The sequence below is a fragment of the Moschus berezovskii genome, chromosome 4, assembly GCF_049115385.1.
Source record: "Moschus berezovskii isolate FMDL1 chromosome 4, NW_MosBer_1.0, whole genome shotgun sequence".
NCBI lineage: Eukaryota > Metazoa > Chordata > Mammalia > Artiodactyla > Moschidae > Moschus > Moschus berezovskii.
The window spans coordinates 21,267,373-21,287,282 of NC_142463.1; the positions used below are offsets into that span (position 1 = coordinate 21,267,373).

Here is a 19,910-nt window from a genome sequence, read left to right on the forward strand (position 1 = left end):
CAGCACCAGCAGATATTGATGCAACTGCTAGTATCGATTAGGTTATGTCTCTGCCTAAGTCAAAGGCCTTCCAACCCAATGATCCCACATTATTACTTGTTAATGGCTTTTCAGGAGGACTAATATTTATTTTTAAGTAAATTTTATGCACTTACAGAAATGAAGACTCCCGTAAACAACACTTAGGGCTGGTTTAATACACACTACGACAGTAATGGTTCTGCCTATAATTGGATGCAGACAGCATGGAGAAGTCTATTTCCAGCTAAACATTACCCATTCTTCCCTTAATAGACTGGAGTACAAATCATGTGCAAAATGGGCTTTTTCTAAATGAAAGCAAAGTGTAGCATCTTCAACTCGGTGCACTCGGGCATCATTCACTCTGTGCCATCAGTCCTGCCAGAACACCTTTCCCCATTCCCCGTGTGGGAGGCGAGCTGCCCAAGCCTGCGTGAAATATTCAGAAGCCAATCCTGAATATCTTACCTTCATTGGCAGTCTCTGGAGGCCTGCTGCTGTCAGGTTTGTTTGTGAGAGCACTTATCAGCTGCAGCTTCTCTCTAAGCTTAGATACCTGAGAATCTGAACTATCTTCTTTCTGTCCAAAACAAAGATCATAGAAGATTTAAGGCAGAAGGAGGATCTCATCTGATTCTTCATGATATTCCCAAAGCCTAGTTAGCCTGTAGTTCTTGACCCCAAATAGGCTCCCTCTGAGGGCAATGAAGGAATGATCAATAATTACGAGAGACATCTTTAGTACTCAGTGTTGATGAGGGCTGGGCTGGATTTGAGCCTAGACCATTCAGGGAACATTATGCCACAGATGATCTGATTTGCTGTGTGCACTTGGCAGCTGGGGAAGGCATGTATATGCCAGCAATAAAGGAAAGAACACTTGCTCAGGTGCCTTTATGACACCCATTTCCGAAATGGGCAGGATCCTGTTGTCTAGGAACTAGTTCATACTAACTAAATAATTTTTCTGAGTAGCTTACTTCACCTTGTGACTTTAGGCAGAGTTTCATGCTCTTATAACCTTAAAAAAAAAAAGGAACCAAACCACAAGTATTCCCTTGATCTGCCTTCTTGTCCCCCATGATAACTATTCAACTGGTGGCAGGAACTGTTAGGAACATGAAAGAATTATAGTATTTCTAATTCAAGGCCTTACTTGTATCTTTAACAAAAAACTTCCCCCCACCTTCTCTGCCTCATTCCTAGATGATATAGTAGCATATAAAAAATACAATTAATTATAAAAAGAGAGAAGTCTGGTTTCTGTGAGGTCAGTTTCTAACTGCATAGGTTAGTATGAAAGGTCCTGATCCTATGTCTAATTACAATATTGACCACTGTATGTTTCTTTCATTCAACATATATTTACTTATTTCTCCCCTCTCCTTATTCTCTACTAACAGTTACTGTATAGTAGAAGGAAATGGTTACTGTATAGTAGAAGTAATCTTGCCTGGGAAATCCCATGGACAGAGGAGTCTGGCAGGCTACAGTCCATGGGGTCCCAAGAGTCAGATACAACTTAGCAACTAAACCACCACCATGGATCACTCTTAGTTTATTTAGGGAGTCAAAATATGGATATATATATATACACACATATATAGCTAAAACTAGGTACTAAATGCCTGAATAATTTATGGCAAGGAGAAATTGCATTTTGCTAGGATGCTTAGCTGACGCAGCACTAAGACATCGGGGTAACAGTTAAAAATCACAAAGTGTTGGAAAGTAAAGCCAAAAAATTCAGGCAAAAATGTGTACTAGCTCTATTTTATTCTGATATTTACTATCAAAATCTGAACTGTTGCTGAATTCACTACTATTTTCCAATAGTAACCACCTGTTACTTTTTTTGTGCTCAACATTTTCATCTGGATCTTAAATTTCTCTTCTTCTCTAGGTGAAGTTCATTTTTTTTTTTTTTTGGTAGTAGTAGTTAGAAAACTCAACAAAAACCTAGTTTTTAAAGCACTAAAATCTTAATATATGTGATTTTTATCTAGATAATACACAAAACTGTTAAGAACAAGTATAGACGGAAAGCATTACACTGAAAACGGTCTGACACATGGTTCATTTCCAAGTTCATTTCCTATGAACTCACATCCTTGAGCTTATCAAATGCAATGTGCATATGAAATGATATTTCAGTCACTCAGTCAAGATCTTCCTGGCTTTCCCTTTATCCTAACCCAGGTCTTATAATACTAATATTACACAATACTCTAATCACAGAGAATGTTGAAAACACCCTTTCTTTCCGGGGATATCAAAACATATCAGATTGTTTGTCTTATCTAGACAATATATTTGGGAGAAAGGAAAAATGGGAAGGTACAAGGTGAAGGGAACTGGCTGAAGCTTAAAGGGGCTTTGTATAAACTGAGACTACAATCTTTTCTCCCCTCTTCCATTCCCCCAAAGGCTGTAATCTTAACAAAAAGAAATAATTTTTAGTTTAGATACCATTTTTAGATAATTTATGCCTCTGTTTCCCATCAACAGTACAGAGAACTTACTGTCTTAGCTTAAAAGTCCCTTCCTTAGGGAAGTCTTCCTGTTTCTGTTAACACTCTGTGATATTCTATACTTTTCCTCTGTAGCACTTATATTCCACTCAATTATGTGTTAATGATCTTTTGACTGACGGACTTTGAGCACCACCACAAGAGTGGTCACATGTCTACCCTGCTCACTGTGGTCACCCCAGCTTCTAGCAGAGAGCTGGGCATGGGGCAGGTGCCTGATAAAGTATTCACTTATTTACTAATTACTGTGTCTTGAAATTTCAGCAAAAAAGACTGAAGTGCTCCCTTTGAGAAAGAAGCAGATGCCTATGCATTTACTCTTACTTCAGAGAAAGCCTCTTATTATTTACCTTTATGCCCTGGGATTTTACTGACTCTGTTCTGTTGGTCACTTGATGCAAAGACTCTCTCTTCAGAGTGGCAGCTCTATCATTCACCTTAAAAGGTAAAAGGAACAAAATGAGAGAAGGTTAAAGGAAAACATGAAAACTTAAGCAATGTTTAGGACTTTTTAAACAAACTTGCCAAACTTATTTAGAATACTCAACAGAAATACCAGCAGGAGAATAAGAGGAGAGGGAGAAAGGTTTTACAGGGACAAAGCTGAAACTGCTGTTTCTAGTTGTTTCCATCACAAACTTCAAAAAGCGACAGAACTTTAACCCAAAACCATGCTGGGTATGATTCAGTTGGAAAAAAACAGTAGGACAGATGGTATTATTAGCAATTTCCTCTTCTGGAGAAAAATAGAGTGGGGAGGGGAGGGACAGTATGGGGAGCTTTAGGGCCAATGAGTTTTCACAATAAGCCTTGAAACCCAACCTTCAAGGCCTAATACTCATCAAATCACCCCAAATTCCTAGCCTCTACCGTCCTTAGTTTAGCTAAGTTCAAAAGGGCTTTTTGAAAGAAGGCTCCTTTAATCTTTGCAGCTTTGTAGTAAATTACACACCCCTGGAAAGGATGAGGAGGAACGGGTCCTCCTCCTCTAATCTCAAAGCCAAGACCAGGCAACTTGCCAAGGCTGCACCATGGCAGAGCCAGTTCAAAGGTTGTTTCCTATGTGCCAGAGCTTGACGTTACTTGTGGGCTTGCTTCCAGCTTTGGTGGTTACTTGATTTACAGTACAACGTCCTGTATTTTGTTTCTATTTCTACATATGCCTCTTTGCTGTATGAAATTTTTTAGGGTGAGGCTTGCAGCTATGAATAAATAATCCACATGGATTTCAAACAGTACATATGTGAAAGGTGATTTTTTAAAAAAGAAAAGAAAAGAAAAACCCACCACATTTTATTTGCAATAACATAAAAACCAGTAAACTATACAATCTGTCAGCATCAGTGACTCAGTACATCATTCGGGCTCCTCTGTGTAAAATGAGAGGATGGACTCAATGATCTCTTTAGGGGAGGAGCTGGTCTGACCTGACGTGTCTTAAACAGCTTTCCTGACATTTTCTGCAATGTCAGATGAAGACTGAAACAGGACAAGTCTGAAAGCCTAGTTTGGGCTTAAAAAACGATAAGATTCTCTAGTTATTGTCACTGTCACTGTTCCCACCCTTAATAACTTTTTTTTTTAAGTCTTGATTTTTTTTTTTTTTTAATTTGGCTGTGTCGAGTCTTACTTGTGGCATGTGGGATCTAGTTCCCTGACCAGGGATTGAACTGGGGCCCCCTGCATTGGCAGCATGGAATCTTAGCCATTAGACCACCAGGGAAGTCCCAAAGTGAAGTATAGTTGATTTACAGTGTTGCATTAGTTTTCAGTGTACAACAAAGTGATTCCATTTCTTGTACATATATTTTTTTTCAGACTTTTTTCCATCCTTAGTAACTTAAGAAAGAAAAGATCAAGAAGACTTTCCTTGGAAATATATGCCGGAGCTTCCCTACCAGATAAGTCACCGGCAACACAAAAGGAGGCTTGCCATCTTTGCCAATAACTTGTGGGGAGGCCTTGGCAAGCAACTGAACCTCCCCACATCTCCCTTCCAAATCAGGACTAACACCGTCTGTGCCATTCACATCACAGAGCTAGTGTAAGGATTAGAGGAGACAGGATTAAGCACAACACAAACGTGGAGCCTCTCAAGTATGCCAGAGGTTGGTGTCTGAAAGGTGGTGGAATGTCATCCATGTACAGACAAAACACACTGCAACACAGAACATGTCAAAAAGAGGGGAAGAGGCTTACCATGCTGGAGGACAGGTTCGCTTGCTTCTCTACCTTGCTTATAGCAACCAGATCTCTTTCTATCAAGTTGACTCTCTGGGTAAGATTACTGACGGTCTCATTCATCCCCTCGAGTTTAAGATCATTCTGTCTCTGGTACCTCACTCGGGCACTGTTTACTTCCTCTAAAAAGCTGTGGAGGTACAGGATATCCTAGAGTGGAAATAAATCAAGTTATGGAATTCAGCTAAAGACATGTACTAGACAAGCAGGGAAGCAGCAGTGAATAACCCTTATTTTGTCAAGTTACTGAAGTAAACTCCTTTCCTTGCTCTAGACCATCAATCGTCTGTCTCTGCTTTGTCCCTCCACTCTGAATTGCTCCCAGTTGACTCCCTCTGGAATTATCTGACCTCAGTTAGACAGGAGCGGGAAAGAGGGAAGAGACTACCCACATGCTTCACTCTCTGGTCCTAGAAAGCTGAGAGCTTGGGAATTGATTTCTCAATGTTTACCTCACCTGCTGGTGAGAAAGCTTGCTGGGTTATTAACTGAAATGCTCATTAACCTAATTTGTCAGAACGAAACCACCACTGGAACAATACCAATTACTGAATTGGCTCATGTAGCAAAACCATAACAGGTAGTGCATTATTTAGTGTAAGATTCAATTATTTTTATTGACATTCTCCAGTACTGATTGCTATTTAAAAAGGAATGATGACTACAGGCTTTACAGGGCATTAAATTCAGTACAGGAATTCTTCTTAGTGACGATTTTTTTTATTCTCTTTAATGTGATTCTGAACTCAATATCCTTTTCCCTCCTCTGGTCTTTAGTCTTTAGAAACTCTTCATTTTCAAGGATATCCTTTCTATTGTTCTGAACTGTGACTCAAAACAGCTATCATATTAATCTACTATTCACCCATCTTTAATTTGTCCAGGCTGCTATTTTTCAGAAACAGTTTCAGGATAATCTGGTCACTCTATGACTTTCAAGATGTGAAAATTTACTCCACTGATGGACATGTAGGGAAAAAAATACAGTGTGCCAAGGAGGAGACAGGCAGCACGCTGATCCCTGACAGAGCTGCACATACCCTCTCTCTGCTTAGCTCTCAGGCAGGCAAATGTGTGCAAGAGATGCCTGCTGAGGGACCACAACACGGACTCCACACTACGCAGGTCACCTTCAGATTACAGTGTGGTCACAAGAGAGTTAAACCAGAGTCAAAAGTACCTGTTTCAAATTCTCACTGTGGGTTTTATTGTCAAGTTCAGATAAAGCGGAAGGTGATGGAATGATCTGGTTGCTTCCTTTGCTCTCCTTCAAGGTGTGCTGATTCTGTTAATAGGAACAAAGGTTGGTAAAGGCAATAAGTACTAATAATAACTACATCTACCTATTCATCAGGGATGGCCCTGGAACACTCCAACTTCTCACAGGGGCATTCACAGATTAATCAACAATTATTTCCCGAAAGCCTTAGTGTGACCTATCCTGTGCTAGGCCTGAGGGCACCAGGTACTTCTGGAGAAGCCTGGCCTAAAGCCTGACTGGACCAGCAGCACCCAGACTACGTCAGGGAACTGAGGTCCTGTTTCTTAGCTGCAGAATGAGAAACTGAGAATGAACTCCCTAAAGACTAGGTCTTCCCTCCCAGTTCCCTTTATTCTCAGAGAAACTACAGAACCACAATATCTCCCAGGACCAACTCGGTCTGAATGGTAGTGTCACCATTTTCCCAGGACTAAAGAGATCTGTACATTCAAAGAACAGCCAGACATGGAAACACTGGCTTTGGGCATTGAGCAGCATAATCAACCATGCACATTATTAACTCTTCAGTTTGTACAGCACATGCCAAGAGTTATGTTTGAAGGTTACCCTTTCTTTCTCATCCCATTCCCACTGCTCAAGACTCTTTCTGAAGAGACTGTAGTATGACATGTTTACATACACTATTCCCTCTAACAGAAAATGTTTATATGGCTTATTCAGTAGTAGGATTACCACTGGCAACCATGGAAGTTTAAAAGATGAAAATTTAATGATAAGAGTATGCAACTGGCCAAAATACATTGTTTTCCTTGAAATCTGAAATCCTAGACATTGTCAACTGCTTCTATAATAATCAAATGGTAAAATAAAGAAAAGGAGAGGAGGAGAAAAAAAAAATAATCCCATGGTTCTATAAAGTATGAATTTTTGAGTTAGGAAAAAGTATTTTAGAAAATAATTACTTTGAGAAAATGCTCAAGCTATTAAAATAATGATAATAATAATAATAATAATAATAAAAGAGCTTTTGGGTTAGAGAAGGCTTTATTATTATGGATCACACAGTTACAGGGTAGAGCTAGAATTAGAATCCAGGGTGTCTGGACACCCAAATCAAGGCTTTTTCTTCTGGGTCAGCCCCACTAAATGAAAATGAGGAGTACTTGTTCTGAAGAAAATGAAAAACCCTCCTTTTCAGAGCTCTAATATAGTCCAAACTCCTTGGTACAAACTGCTCAGTTTAAACTTGAAACTCCAAAGCTTGAAAACAACATGTAGGGGAGATCGAGAAATTGGTGGAGAAGCTAGGGAACTTTTATGTGCCTTGAACCATCCTGATTTCACATTATGGATAACTCTTCTCTCTGGCAGGGCAGTGAGGGCCGTGCCATTCTTTTTCAGCCTTCATAAACCTTTCGTGGAGCTGAGTATCCATTAGGAGATAAATTAAAGCTTCTAAAGGACTGAGACAGCTTACATTGGCACAGCATTAAGAGAAATTTGAAAGCAATTCCTGAACACTGCAGGGGTTTTGCTTTTGTCTCAGTTATCTGTTGCTGCATAACAAATCATCCCCAAACTTGGTGGCTTAAAACAATAGTTTACTATTTCTCATGATTCTGTGGGTTGACTGGGCTCAGAGGGGGTGGGGCAGCATCCTGCTTCACATGGCGTAGGCTGAGGTCATCCATGCAGCTGTAATCTGACTGGGAGACTGGCTAAACTGGAACACCCAAGCTGGCCTTTTACCCTCTGGAGCTCCTCTTTGTTGGCCTCTAATCATTCCACAGTCTAAGAGCCCTGTCCCAACTCCTGATCCACAGAAGAGTAAGAAATAATCCAGTGTTGTTTTAAACCACTAAGTTTTAGGGTGACTTGCTATGTAGCGATAAATAAGACACTTCCTCACCCCCTTTCCTTCTTTTCCATTTTATTTCTGACACATTCCACTCTGAGAATGGTATCTTAGTGCTGTACCTCCTTCACATTTGCAAAAGACTCGGCTTTTCCTATCTAACTTAGTTTACAGGTTGTAGAAAAATTAATAAACACCGCCTATTGTATCTTTTTAAAAAGGTGCCTAGTGTGGTCTGTTTAGGTAGTGCAAAGTTAGTTTCACATGATAACACAGAGAAGGGCAGGCGGGAGTGTGCTGACTTTCCATAGCATTTGTGGATTTCCTTACCATGTCACTCTGTAGTAGCTCCACGGTTTTCTTGTGTTCATCCACAGTCTTCTGTATTGCCTCCACAGCAAGATGGACACTATTTAAAGTGTTGCCAATGGAAGCTACACTCTGAACAGAAACATGGAGTAGGGTCGGTGTTTTTTCCTTTTTGAAATTTTTAATAGCTTTATTAAGACACAACTGATAAACAATAAACTGAACATATTTAAAATGTGTAACTTGCTAAATTTTGACACACACACACACATTACTGCAATCAAGATAATAAACATCAATCACCCCCAAGTTTCCTCACACCCCTTTGTAATTCATTCCTCCCCACTGCCAGGCAACCCCTGATCCACTGTCTATCACTACCTGTTTATCTATATACCTATATATGTCAGTTTGCATTTGCTAGAATTTTATATAAATAGAACAGTGAGTGGGCATGTACTTTTTTTGTTGTTGTTCTGGTATGGCTTCTTTCACACAGTATAATTATTCTGAGATTTATATACACTGCAGTTACTCAGCATGTTGTTGAGTAGCATTCCACTGTATGGATATATCACAGTTTATCTTCTGACCTGTTCATGGCCACTTATGTTATTTTCAACATTTGATTACTACAAATAAAGCTGCTATGAACATTCACATACAAGTCTTCATGTGGGCATATGTTTTCATTTCCCTTTTTATCATAATACTTAGGAATGAATGTCTGATCATATGGTGTATACGCTTGTTTATTCCATCACCTCTTCAATACTAGTACCCTCAGTCTGTTCTTTGTTAGTCATTCCAGTGGGAGTGCAGTGGTATATCATTGTGATTTTACATTAAACACTGACCTAATGGTGGATTATTTAAAATATCTTCAAACTATGAATTTCATGTAGCTTGTGCTGACACAACCAGAAACTACACATACACACACAAATTTCATAGAGGAAAGCCAGAGCTTTCCTAAAAAAAAAAAAGTACTAGTTTATAAACCTGGGACCCGTAGGTAAAGTTCTCCCACAAACTGTCTCTATCAAGCCCTGCAGGCAGATGACCAGAGGCAACATGGTAGATTGCCACACTCAGGAGAAAATGATGACTTCTGAGTAAAAATAGGTGGAGCTATTTTTGGCTTTGGGAAACCCAACATTGCAGAGATGAAGGGAAAATTTCATTTGGCAGCTATGTGTTCTTCTGCTTTAGAATCCCAACAGTAACTACTGAGTAGAGTTTGATATGGGTAGGAGCTTATTTGCTTTCATTATGTGTAAGGAGCCCAAGCGGATTGGGGACTTAGGAATATAATTCAGAAACTGTCTTTAAAAACGGCTTGTTCTAAGGGATCATAGAAAAGAGTGTTACTAATTTGGTAGGTTTTGGCCTTTCATTAAGATAAACTGACAATTTTATGGTGTCCCATTAGTATTTTTAACCGAGGATATTTTTATTATACCGATAGCCAGTCAGGAATCCAAGAGAAAAAGAAATGTCGTTTTCAACATTAAAAAAAAAATTACAGGAGATAGATTGAAGTTAGGTTTTTGAGATGACCTACCACTTCAAAACTGAGCCACTTGTAATATAAGTAGTGCCTGACATTATAAATGCACAGGATTGCAAGGAGACAACACGCTGGGCAGAAGTCTCTAAGCAGGGATGTTATCTATACAAGCTCTGTTGTTACAGAAGCTACAAGCATTCAAAGACATCCACTGTTAGAGAATCCTCACTGACTGGATGTATGAGCCCATCAGGAGGCCAAAAGATAGTAAGCTCTTGTTTAAGATTTTTTTTTTAAAGGAAGCAGCTGACAGCACCATGTGAACTCTACAGCAAAACCCTGAAACTAGTATTCTCACCAACTGCAAAGTGCCTGGCACATACTGGAGGAAGCCCCACAAATATTTATTAAATTAATGAATGTGAGAATAAACCAATTTCCTCTTCTAATGTGAGACTGACAGAGCTGCTTCTGTATTGAAGGCTACAGAGGCCTACCTTTCCCGCACTTGGCCTTTGGAACAACAGCAAAAAGAATCTGGTCTCATCTGGTCCTTATTTTTTTTTTTTTTAAGTTGTAAGCAGATGACTATATTGGACAAATAACAGACGATAGAGACTCTGCACACACAGTGGTGTGGCTGTAAAAGTTTTGTTTCTGGCTTAGGAATTTCTCATTCCTTGGTGCAAACAATTTATACCTTTATAGAGGGTGGTGTGGGGCTTCCCTGGTGGCTCAGTGGTAAAGAATCCACCTGCTAACACAGGAGCCATAGGTTCGATCCCTGTGTCGGGAAGATCTCCTGGAGAAGAAAATGGCAACCCATTCCAGTATTCTTGCCTGGGAAATCCCATGGACAGAGCAGCCTAGTCCATGGGGTTGCAAGAGTCAGATACAACTTAGCGACTAAACAATAGCAACAACAACAAAAACAAGAGCCTGGTACATAATCAAATCAAACTCATCACATGTTGACTTTTAAAAAAGTCAAAGATTCTAGATTTAACACCCATTGTCTGGGGTTCTCTGCTCTAGAATCTCTTTCATTTCCTGCCCCAGGGCCTCTTGTTGCTTGTGTGCCCTCTTTTCCTTCCATTCCCAAACCATTCTCCCCACCCAGGTCTAGAGATCTTCACATATTCTTCATTTGGTTGGTCACTGCCTCTTCTCTCGGCCTGAATCCTAGGGATCAAGTAAATAGAAGTCCTAAAGTACTGTTTGCCTAGGGCCTAGAGTCTAGCATACATACTGAAGAGTGATTTGCTTAGAGGGTGTGCCCCTTCACCTTTATAAAATAATATATACTGTTTTCTAAAATGCTTTTTACCAATTTATACTCTCAAAAGGAGTGTTCGAAAGTTTTCTTTGCACCACACCTTTGTCAACATTTATCATATCCCGGAATTTTATTTGTACTTCTCCAAATCTTTTTTTTTAAAACCAAAACCAATAAAAACACACACATCAAAAACACCTCTCTTTCTCAATTATGGAAAATAAGAGCAATTTAGGGCAACTCCCATGTACAACTGCTCTGCTTTCATAAAAACACTGTGGATGATGAACTGAAAAGGCAAGTAATGAAAAGCAAACCCACACATGGTAACATAAGAGTCCCAGCAAAGCAATCCTGGGATTTGGAAAGCCAAATAAAATGGTGTGAATCCATATAAACCATAGCTAAAGTCACCTGTTGCAAATTAAAAGCCCAACTAGAGGTTAAAAGCATCTGCCTCCAATGCGGGAGACCCGGGTTCGATCCCTGGGTCGGGAAGATCCCCTGGAGAAGGAAACGGTAACCCACTCCAGTATTCTTGCCTGGAGAATCCCATGGACGGAGAAGCCTGGTAGGCTACAGTCCACGGGGTCACAAAGAGTCGGATACGACTGAGCGAAGGAATGGAACGGAACCACACCAAAACAGAGTTGTCTTGAACTCTACTACTGTCTTCTTGGAGTAGCTGATTTCAAATACCAGCCTTTTAAAGAAAATTTGCAAGAAGGTAGAATTACAGTCGGTTAATTTCAGTATCTACACACAGCACTTACCTTCTGAAGTCCCTCTACAGTGGCAGGCAGGCCAATTAAGTCTGCAGCTGACTTGACATTGGCTTTGAGGTGGTTTACTGCAGAAGTCAGCAGAGAAATCTGAAAGGAAGTGAGTAATAAATAATGAAAACAGAATCTGTAGAACAAATGATTGCTTCACACACACAGAAGTTGATGAGGATTGTCAAGGCACCTTTGGATGCCACATGATTCTGCAATCCAGACATTCTGCCCCATCAGCTCACAGAAACAGAGGAAATCTGTGGAGTACTTTGGATAGACCTGAGGTATGGTAGGCAGCAATAATATCCCTTCTCTCCTGGCCAGGCCAAAGAAGGAAAGGCAGGTATTATTCTTTACCCCACTCTTGGAAGCTACAAGATCCAAAAATCTTAAATTACCCAAAAGATGCAGTGATTATAATACAACCCTTAAACAACTGCACAGGAAGAAAGCTAATGATCAAGGACCTCTGAAAGATTTCATTTTGATAAAAAATACCACCTCAGTTACTTACTGAACTTTTGTTCCTACCCAAGTGGGAACATATATTATAAAGTAAAAGCCCATCATCACAAAATATAGTCGACAGGAACTGAACCTGACAACTTGAATGGCACTTTCAACTACTTGGGGATTTAGTTTTGGTTTAACAATGTGATTAATATTTCAAGCTCAATTGCTCAACCAAAGCACTACTTTGGACCCTGAAGGGGCTCAATAAATACCCACTAACTTGCTGGCTGACTGACAGACTGAATGTATTAAAATAGGAGTTGAATCAAAATAAAATGTATCTTCCTTCTGCGATTTAGGGATAAAATTCTAAATAGCTGCACTTCTCTCTTGAATGAGGACTGGGGGAACCTGTGTAATATGCCATTTCAGGTTGCAGAGATCATACTCCAACAACTGCAATGTGGCTGAAGATGCAATTCCACACTGCTTTCCTGTCACAAATTCGAGGATGACGACACAGACCTACCAATAGCAATTATATTCAGAGTGGCCTCACAGAGTAATCAAGCAAGGTTCTGGGCACTTGTGACATGCCTAACCCTGTGGTAGGCGTAAACCTGACCCCTTATTCTTTTCTTCAACACACATCTTGCACCTTCTCTGTGCCCAACACTGCGGAGAAAGCAGCAAACAAGACCATGAGGTTTTGCTCTCATGGAGCTTACATCCTGGTAGAAAGGTAATAGAAGAACACAGAAAAAAAGTATTAGATAATAACAATTACTATGTAAAGTATTTAAAGAGAGCTTCTGCAGTGAGCAGCAGCATGTTCTGAACAAGGGAGTGCAGTGGGGCGCCCTGGAACTTTTCTCCCTCTTTCCTTTTAGGAGGGATATGTTCAGGGGTGTCATACCATTTTCCTTTCATTCATCCTCTCATTCATTCGTGTGTGCTGAGTCACAGTCATGTTCAACTATTTGTGACCCCATGGACTGCAGCCTGCCAGGCTCCTCTGTCCATGGGATTTTCTAGCCAAGAATGTTGGAGCAGGTTGCCATTTCCTACTCCAGGGGATCTTCCTGCCCTAGGGATCAAACCTGGATCTCCTCTGCTTTCTGCACTATCAGGTGGATTATTTACTGAGTCACCAGGGAAGCCTTCTCATTCGTTCATTCCTGCAACAAATATTTATCGAGCCCTATTTTATTCCAGTGGTGAACAACACAGATGTCAGTGATCATTGGTGTTTACATTTTAGTGCAAAGAGACACAGAATTTCACATAAGAAAAATATTTAGATAGTGGGATGCATTAGAGGAAAATTAAAATAAGGTGATTTGATGAATGACTGGGTAGCTACTTCAGACTGCACTATCAGAGAAGGCCTCTATTAGAAGATGAAATTTAAGATGAGATCCAAATAATAAGGAATTAACCAGACAGATCAAAAGAAGTACATTTCAGGCCAGAGGGAACTGCTAGGTTCCGGTGCGGGGAAGAGCTTGGCATGTTTGGAGGATAGAAAGAAGGCCTGGGGGCAGGAGCAAAAAATGAGTGAGAAAAGGAGGGGGAGAGGGGACGGGAAGAAAGGGGAGGACGGAGAGGCAGAGGTGGGGGAGGGGGATGGAGATGAAGGTATTAAAGAAACGAGTACTGAATGTGATACCAAATAAAGTCTGAGAAAAGAATATCACTGCGGGCTGAAAGGGACAAGCTGCACTGAAGCAGGACTCAAATCAGACTCTGCCAGAGAAGTAAGAGTTTTATATATAGAACTAATCAGCTTTCCTTTCTAGGTTAGAAGGGTGAGTGTGGTATCAATGAGTAGGTAGGAAGCAACAGCAAGAATACTCTTCCTTCACAGCATTTCTCAAAGTGACAATGATTTATTTATGTGTGTGATTTTAAATTAAGGTTTCTCTCCTCCACTAGACTGTAAGCTCCATGTCATCAAGGACCACCTCTTTTTTATTTTCCATAACACACCTGGCACAAAGATAGGCATTCAGTAAGTATCTACTAGATGAATGAATGGCTAAGAATGAGCACTCTGTGGCTGAGATGGACACTGAGAAGGTGAGTCTGAGCAGAGCAGAGGGCGGAGGTTAGGAAGTAGAGATAATATTACATAAGTGTGAACTAATTTTCCTCACTGGGAGTATGGTATAACAACAACCATCTCATAGGGATGTGTGACAGTTTTAAAATATGTCCACAAATTCTTTGATGGTCCTTCCTTCAAGAGGTAGACACTAACTCCCTTCCCCTTGAGTGTGGCCTGCACTTGTGACTCATGTTTGGTCCACAGAATAAAGTGCAAGTGACAACGGGCAACTTTGGAAACTAGGTCATAAGAAAGCAGGAAGTCTTCCTTTTTGTTCTCTCTTAGACCACTTGCTCTGGACAAGCCAGCTGCCATGTTGTAAGAACACCCAAGCAGCCCCATGGAGAAGCCATGATGGGACAAAATGAGAACTCCTGCCAACAGCCCTGTGACTGAGGATCCTTCAGTGCCAGTCAAGCCTTTGGATGATGCAGCCTTGATACTATATTTTAGCTGCAACCTGAGATCCTCGCCAGAGCAACGCAACTAAGCGGCTTCCAAATTTCTGACCCAGAAAAACTGTGAGATGATAAATGTGTGTTGTTTTAAGTCATCAAGTTTTGGGACAAATGTAACACATCAACAGATAACTAATATAGACTATGAGGATTAAATGAGATAACTAGAACTCTTAGCATAGTAACTGATACAAACAAAATACCAAATAAATGTTAGCTCTTTAATAACGAAATTTAATAAGCACTTAAACATGGAATTCTCCATAAGTCCCCCAAAATATTCAGACAAATCATCAACATTCCAACTCTATCCATTTAAAAATAAAATGAGTGAGAAACCTCAGACCCAGAGAGATACTTGCAGCAAACCACAAACTCTTAAGAACAGCAATTACATCAAGAAGGTTTTAACCATGCCTTTAAAAAGGTATGAATATTGAGATCTGAAAAGCACATAAGCAAACAGGTATTCTCATGCATTGTTAATAGAAATGTAAATTGGAGACACTTGTTAGATGGTTATCTAGCAGTATCTGTCACAACTTCAAATGTTTATACCCTTTAATCCAGCAACTTCATTTCTAGAAATATCTATCCTAGAGGTTACTTGCTTAATCAAAAAGAAGAAAATACCTAGGAATAAATTTAACTAAGGAGGTAAAGGACTTGTACTTGGAAAACTATCAGACACTACTAAAAGAAACAGAAAATGACACAAACAGATGGAAACATATATTGTGTTCATGGATTAGGAAAAAAATCATTGTTAAAATGACAGTACTACCCAAGGCAATCTATAGATTCAATGCAATCTGTATCAAAATACCAATGGCATTTTTCACAGAACTAGAACAAATAATTTTATATGGAAACACAAAAGACCTCAAAAAGTCAAAACAATCTTGAGAAAGAAGATCAAAACTACAGGCATCATGCTCCCTGATTTCAAACTATACTATAAAGTTACAGTAATAAAACAGTATGGGACTGGAACAAAAACAGACACATAGATCAGTGGCCAAGAAACGAACCCACACTTATATGGGCAATTAATCTACAGAAAAATACTGCAAGACTATTCAATGGGGAAAAGATAGGCTCTTCCATAAATGGTGTTGGGAAAACTAGACAGCTACATGCAAAAGAACTGAACTGGACTACTCTTACACCATGCACAAAAAAGATCTGAAACCGTAAAACTTCTACAAGAAAACATAGGCAGTAAGCTCTTTGACACTGGTCTAAGTAATATTTTTTTGAATCTATCTCCTTAGGCAAGAGAAACAAAAGCAAAAACAAATGGGACTTCAAACTAAAATGCTTTTACACACTGAAGGAAACTATCAACCAAATGAAAAGGGATTCTACTGAATGGGAGAAGTTATCTGCAAACAATATATCTGACAAGGAGTTAATACCCAAAACATACCAAGAGCTCATACAATTCAACACCTAAAAAAAAAAAAACCCGATTAAAAAATGGGCAGAAGATCTGAACAGATTTTTTTCCAGTGAAGATAGGCACATGGAAAGATGTTCAACATCACTGATCATCAGGGAAAAAGCAAATGAAAACCACATGAGATACTGCCTCACACCTGCCAGAATGGATACTGTCAAAAAGACAACAGATAACAAGTACTGGAGAAGACGTGGAGAAAAGGGAACCTTCCTGTAGTGCTAATGGGAATGTAAACTGGTGCAGCTACTATGGAAAACAGTATGGAGATTCCTCAAAAAATAAAAAACAGAACTACCATATCATCCAGCAGTTTCATTCCTGGGTACTTATCTGAAGAAAATGAAAACATTAGAAAAGATGTATGTTTCAAACACTCTCTGAAACAGTTCTTATGCAAACATAAAGTTGAGACGCACTATCAAAAATAGCAGTCAGAGAGTACCCTAATAAGTTTCAAATCACTGTATAAAGTGATAAAAAAATGACTATGCATGAAATGGCTTTAGCTTAAATAAAAGTTCCTGCTTTAAATCAGGAAATTGATTTTTTAAAAATTAAATCAGTTCACACCAAAAAGAGAGAAAAAAAGAAATATGCACCTCCATGTTCCCTGTAGCATTATTTACAACAGAAAAGATATCAAGTGCCCATCACAGATGAATGGATTAAGAAGTTGTGGTCTGTACTACACACACACACACACACACACACAAAGGAATATTACTCAGCCATAGAAAAGAATAAAATCTTGTCATTTGTGACAATACAGATGAACCGAAAGGACATTATGCTATGTGAAATAAATCAGACAGAGAAGACAAACGCTGTAGGAAATCACTTATATGTGGAATCTAAAGAACAAATGAACAAACAAAAAAACAGAAACAGATACAGGGGACAAACAGGTGTATGCCAGAGGGAGGGGTGTGGGGGAAGGAAAGAACTAAGTGAGGGAGATAAACAGGTACAAACTGTCAGCTGCAAAATAAATGAGTTACAGGCATGAAACGGCAGCGTGGGGAAGGCAGTCAATAACTATGTAATATCTTTGTATGGTGACATAAGTAACACTGGTGATCACTTTGAAATGAAAATAAATATCACATCATTTATTGTGTAACAGAAACTAACTCTGTTACACGTCAATTATACTTCAAAAACAAAGTCATAAAAAGAGACCAAATTTGTGGTTGGTTACCATAAGTGGGGGGTGGAGATGGTGTGGTGGTGGTGAGGGGAGGGAAATTTAGAGGAAGAGAGTCAAAACATACAAACCTCTTGTTATAAGATAAATAAGTACTAGAGGTGTAATGTACAACATGATGAAGATAATTAACACTGTTGTATGTTATACATGAAAGTTGTTAAAATGGTAAATCCTAAGAGTTCTCATCACAAGGAGAAATATTTTTTTCTACTCCTTTAATTTTATGATGGATGCTCAGTAAACATACTGTGATAATCATTTTATGATGTAAATCAAATGCTGTACACCTTCAACTTATACAGTGCTTAGTGTTAATTATATCTCAATAAAACTTGAAGAAAAGGTAAATTTAAAAAAAGATTATGCTCACAAGCATAAAGATGTATGCTCGAGACTTTTCACTGGTTTCTTATTTGTAAGAGCAAAACACTAGAAAACAATCTAAATGTCTCTCATTAAGGATATAGATATATTGAGTAAACAGAGAAAGCTGTAGAATATATACCTAATGACTCCATTTATAAAGTCACACATACGTGTGCACGTGTATACAATAACCTATAAGCTAATTCATATTAAAAGCTATTACGATTTTGTAAATGCATATAAAGTGAACTGTAAAAATGTAGCCCAGACTATTTACAACAATTATGGGGACAGGGAATGTGTGTATCTGTGTATGATGGGGGCACATACAGAGATGGCAGTGAAGAATTTTCTGAAGAGTTCTATGTGTATCTTACTATTAAATCTTATATAAGAATATGTTCACATATTACTCGTGAAATTTTAAAGACAAAAGATGGGAAGGAAATAGACACATAGGAAAAACACATCACAAAGCTTTGGGAGGTGCATGACAGATTTCCTTGGCTGGCCCTTTCCCAGCCCTTTCCCCATGCCCTCCACTGGGCCTTCCAAGACTATCTTACATGCTCAACTCTAAGTACTGGGAAGGGGTCTCTCCCACGTCTGTTTTATTCAATGCCCCAGTTTTACTCAATGTCTGTTTTATTCAATGTACACAACTGGCTCTATACCAACTTGACGAGCAAGGATATGATTATTCCAAATACCGTATCAATCGTGTGGTTACCTTTTTCCCACCTGAGGGAACAACTCCTTTCACTGACAAACTGGCCAGATTTTAAACAGACAACAAGCTGTGTTCTGAGTGAAGTGATCTGGGTAGAGCTACTCTCCCAGGTACTGCACTATCCTGATCACAAGTATCTGGATAATGGTCATGGCCTCACAAACGGCCAGTGTGGCTAACTGGCAGCTACCACTTCACCAAAACCAGAGGAACAGCTGAAAGCCAAGGCAATAAAAGATGAGGAGCTGTCCACTTCTCCCCATGCCCCAAGTGCTCTAGGCCTGGGCTATCAGCTGACTCACAGAAAGAGTATGCTCTGGAGAGCTGACCGTTCATTTTCCTCTAAGTGTTCTCTCAGAGGCCCATTCAAGTCCTCTTAAGTGTTAGAGGACTTACAGGACTTTGTACTCACTTATATGACCTGCATCACACACTGGTCACCAGGATTCAGCTACAGTCCCAGAAATCGCAAAGCTGGATTCTGTTTTTCAGCATTCCTCTCCTGGGTGGAATAATGCCCACATCTGTGGAAAACTACTGCAAAGCTACATGTGTAACTAGAATGAAAGGCAAGGGACACTCTCCCATTACTGATATCAGAGGCTGCTTAGGTCTCTGACACATTCTAGAATGTTAGGTTGGATTTGAGCATTATAAAACTTATCTCTAACATCACACAATGCAATTCAAAGAGTCTAAAAAGTTGAATTAAATGCAAACCATTAAATACAAACTACATTCCAGCCAAAAGATGAGTCATGACTTTCATGGATATTACATGACTTTTCATTAGCGAAATTTAAAATAGCTACTGTAGACCATTTACTTATTAGACCATTTTATTCTATAAAGTCTGAAATGTTGCTTGTTTGCTTTGGGGTTAAAATTAAGTGCTCTTTAAATAGTAAGTACAAAAGTTACTAAAACAGATAATCATCGACTATAAGCCCTGATACAGACTTGACTTCACATTATTTCAGCTTTATCTACTAAGCACCTACTGCTGCATCCTTTAGAGGCTATAAAGATGGAAGGTAGAATAGAAAACTGGAAAGAAAATAGGTTTCTACAACTTGAATATTTTGTTAGCACTGATACACAGCAGCTGATCTTGGGTAAACCTCTTAACCTCAGTGAGCCTTGGTTTTCTTATCTGTAAAATGGAGACAGTACCTCCCACTTCATAGAGCTACAGAAGCAAAACAGGATATCTCGTAAGTCATCTAATAGGGACCTGCATAAAGAAGGAATTTAATGGGTGGCAGTTACCATCTTACGTGCCATCATCATTACTGTGATCAAAGCTCAGACGGAGAAGGCAATGGCACCCCACTCCAGTACTCTTGCCTGGAGAATCCCAGGGACTCTGGGGGAGCCTGGTGGGCT

The 19,910-nt window shown here is 39.4% G+C and overlaps 1 protein-coding gene across 1 annotated transcript in view; it reads right to left on the bottom strand.

Moving 5' to 3' along the window:
- EFCAB14 (EF-hand calcium binding domain 14) overlaps window positions 1–19,910 on the bottom strand; it is a 38,299-nt gene that overhangs the window by 7,516 nt on the left and 10,873 nt on the right. The window contains exons 4-9 of the mRNA XM_055402127.2: window positions 11,739–11,837; window positions 8,201–8,311; window positions 5,974–6,078; window positions 4,752–4,943; window positions 2,903–2,989; window positions 490–601 (exon numbers count right to left, since the gene is read on the bottom strand). Coding sequence (XP_055258102.1) covers window positions 490–601; window positions 2,903–2,989; window positions 4,752–4,943; window positions 5,974–6,078; window positions 8,201–8,311; window positions 11,739–11,837 — 706 coding nt within the window. The remainder of the gene's footprint in view (window positions 1–489; window positions 602–2,902; window positions 2,990–4,751; window positions 4,944–5,973; window positions 6,079–8,200; window positions 8,312–11,738; window positions 11,838–19,910) is intronic.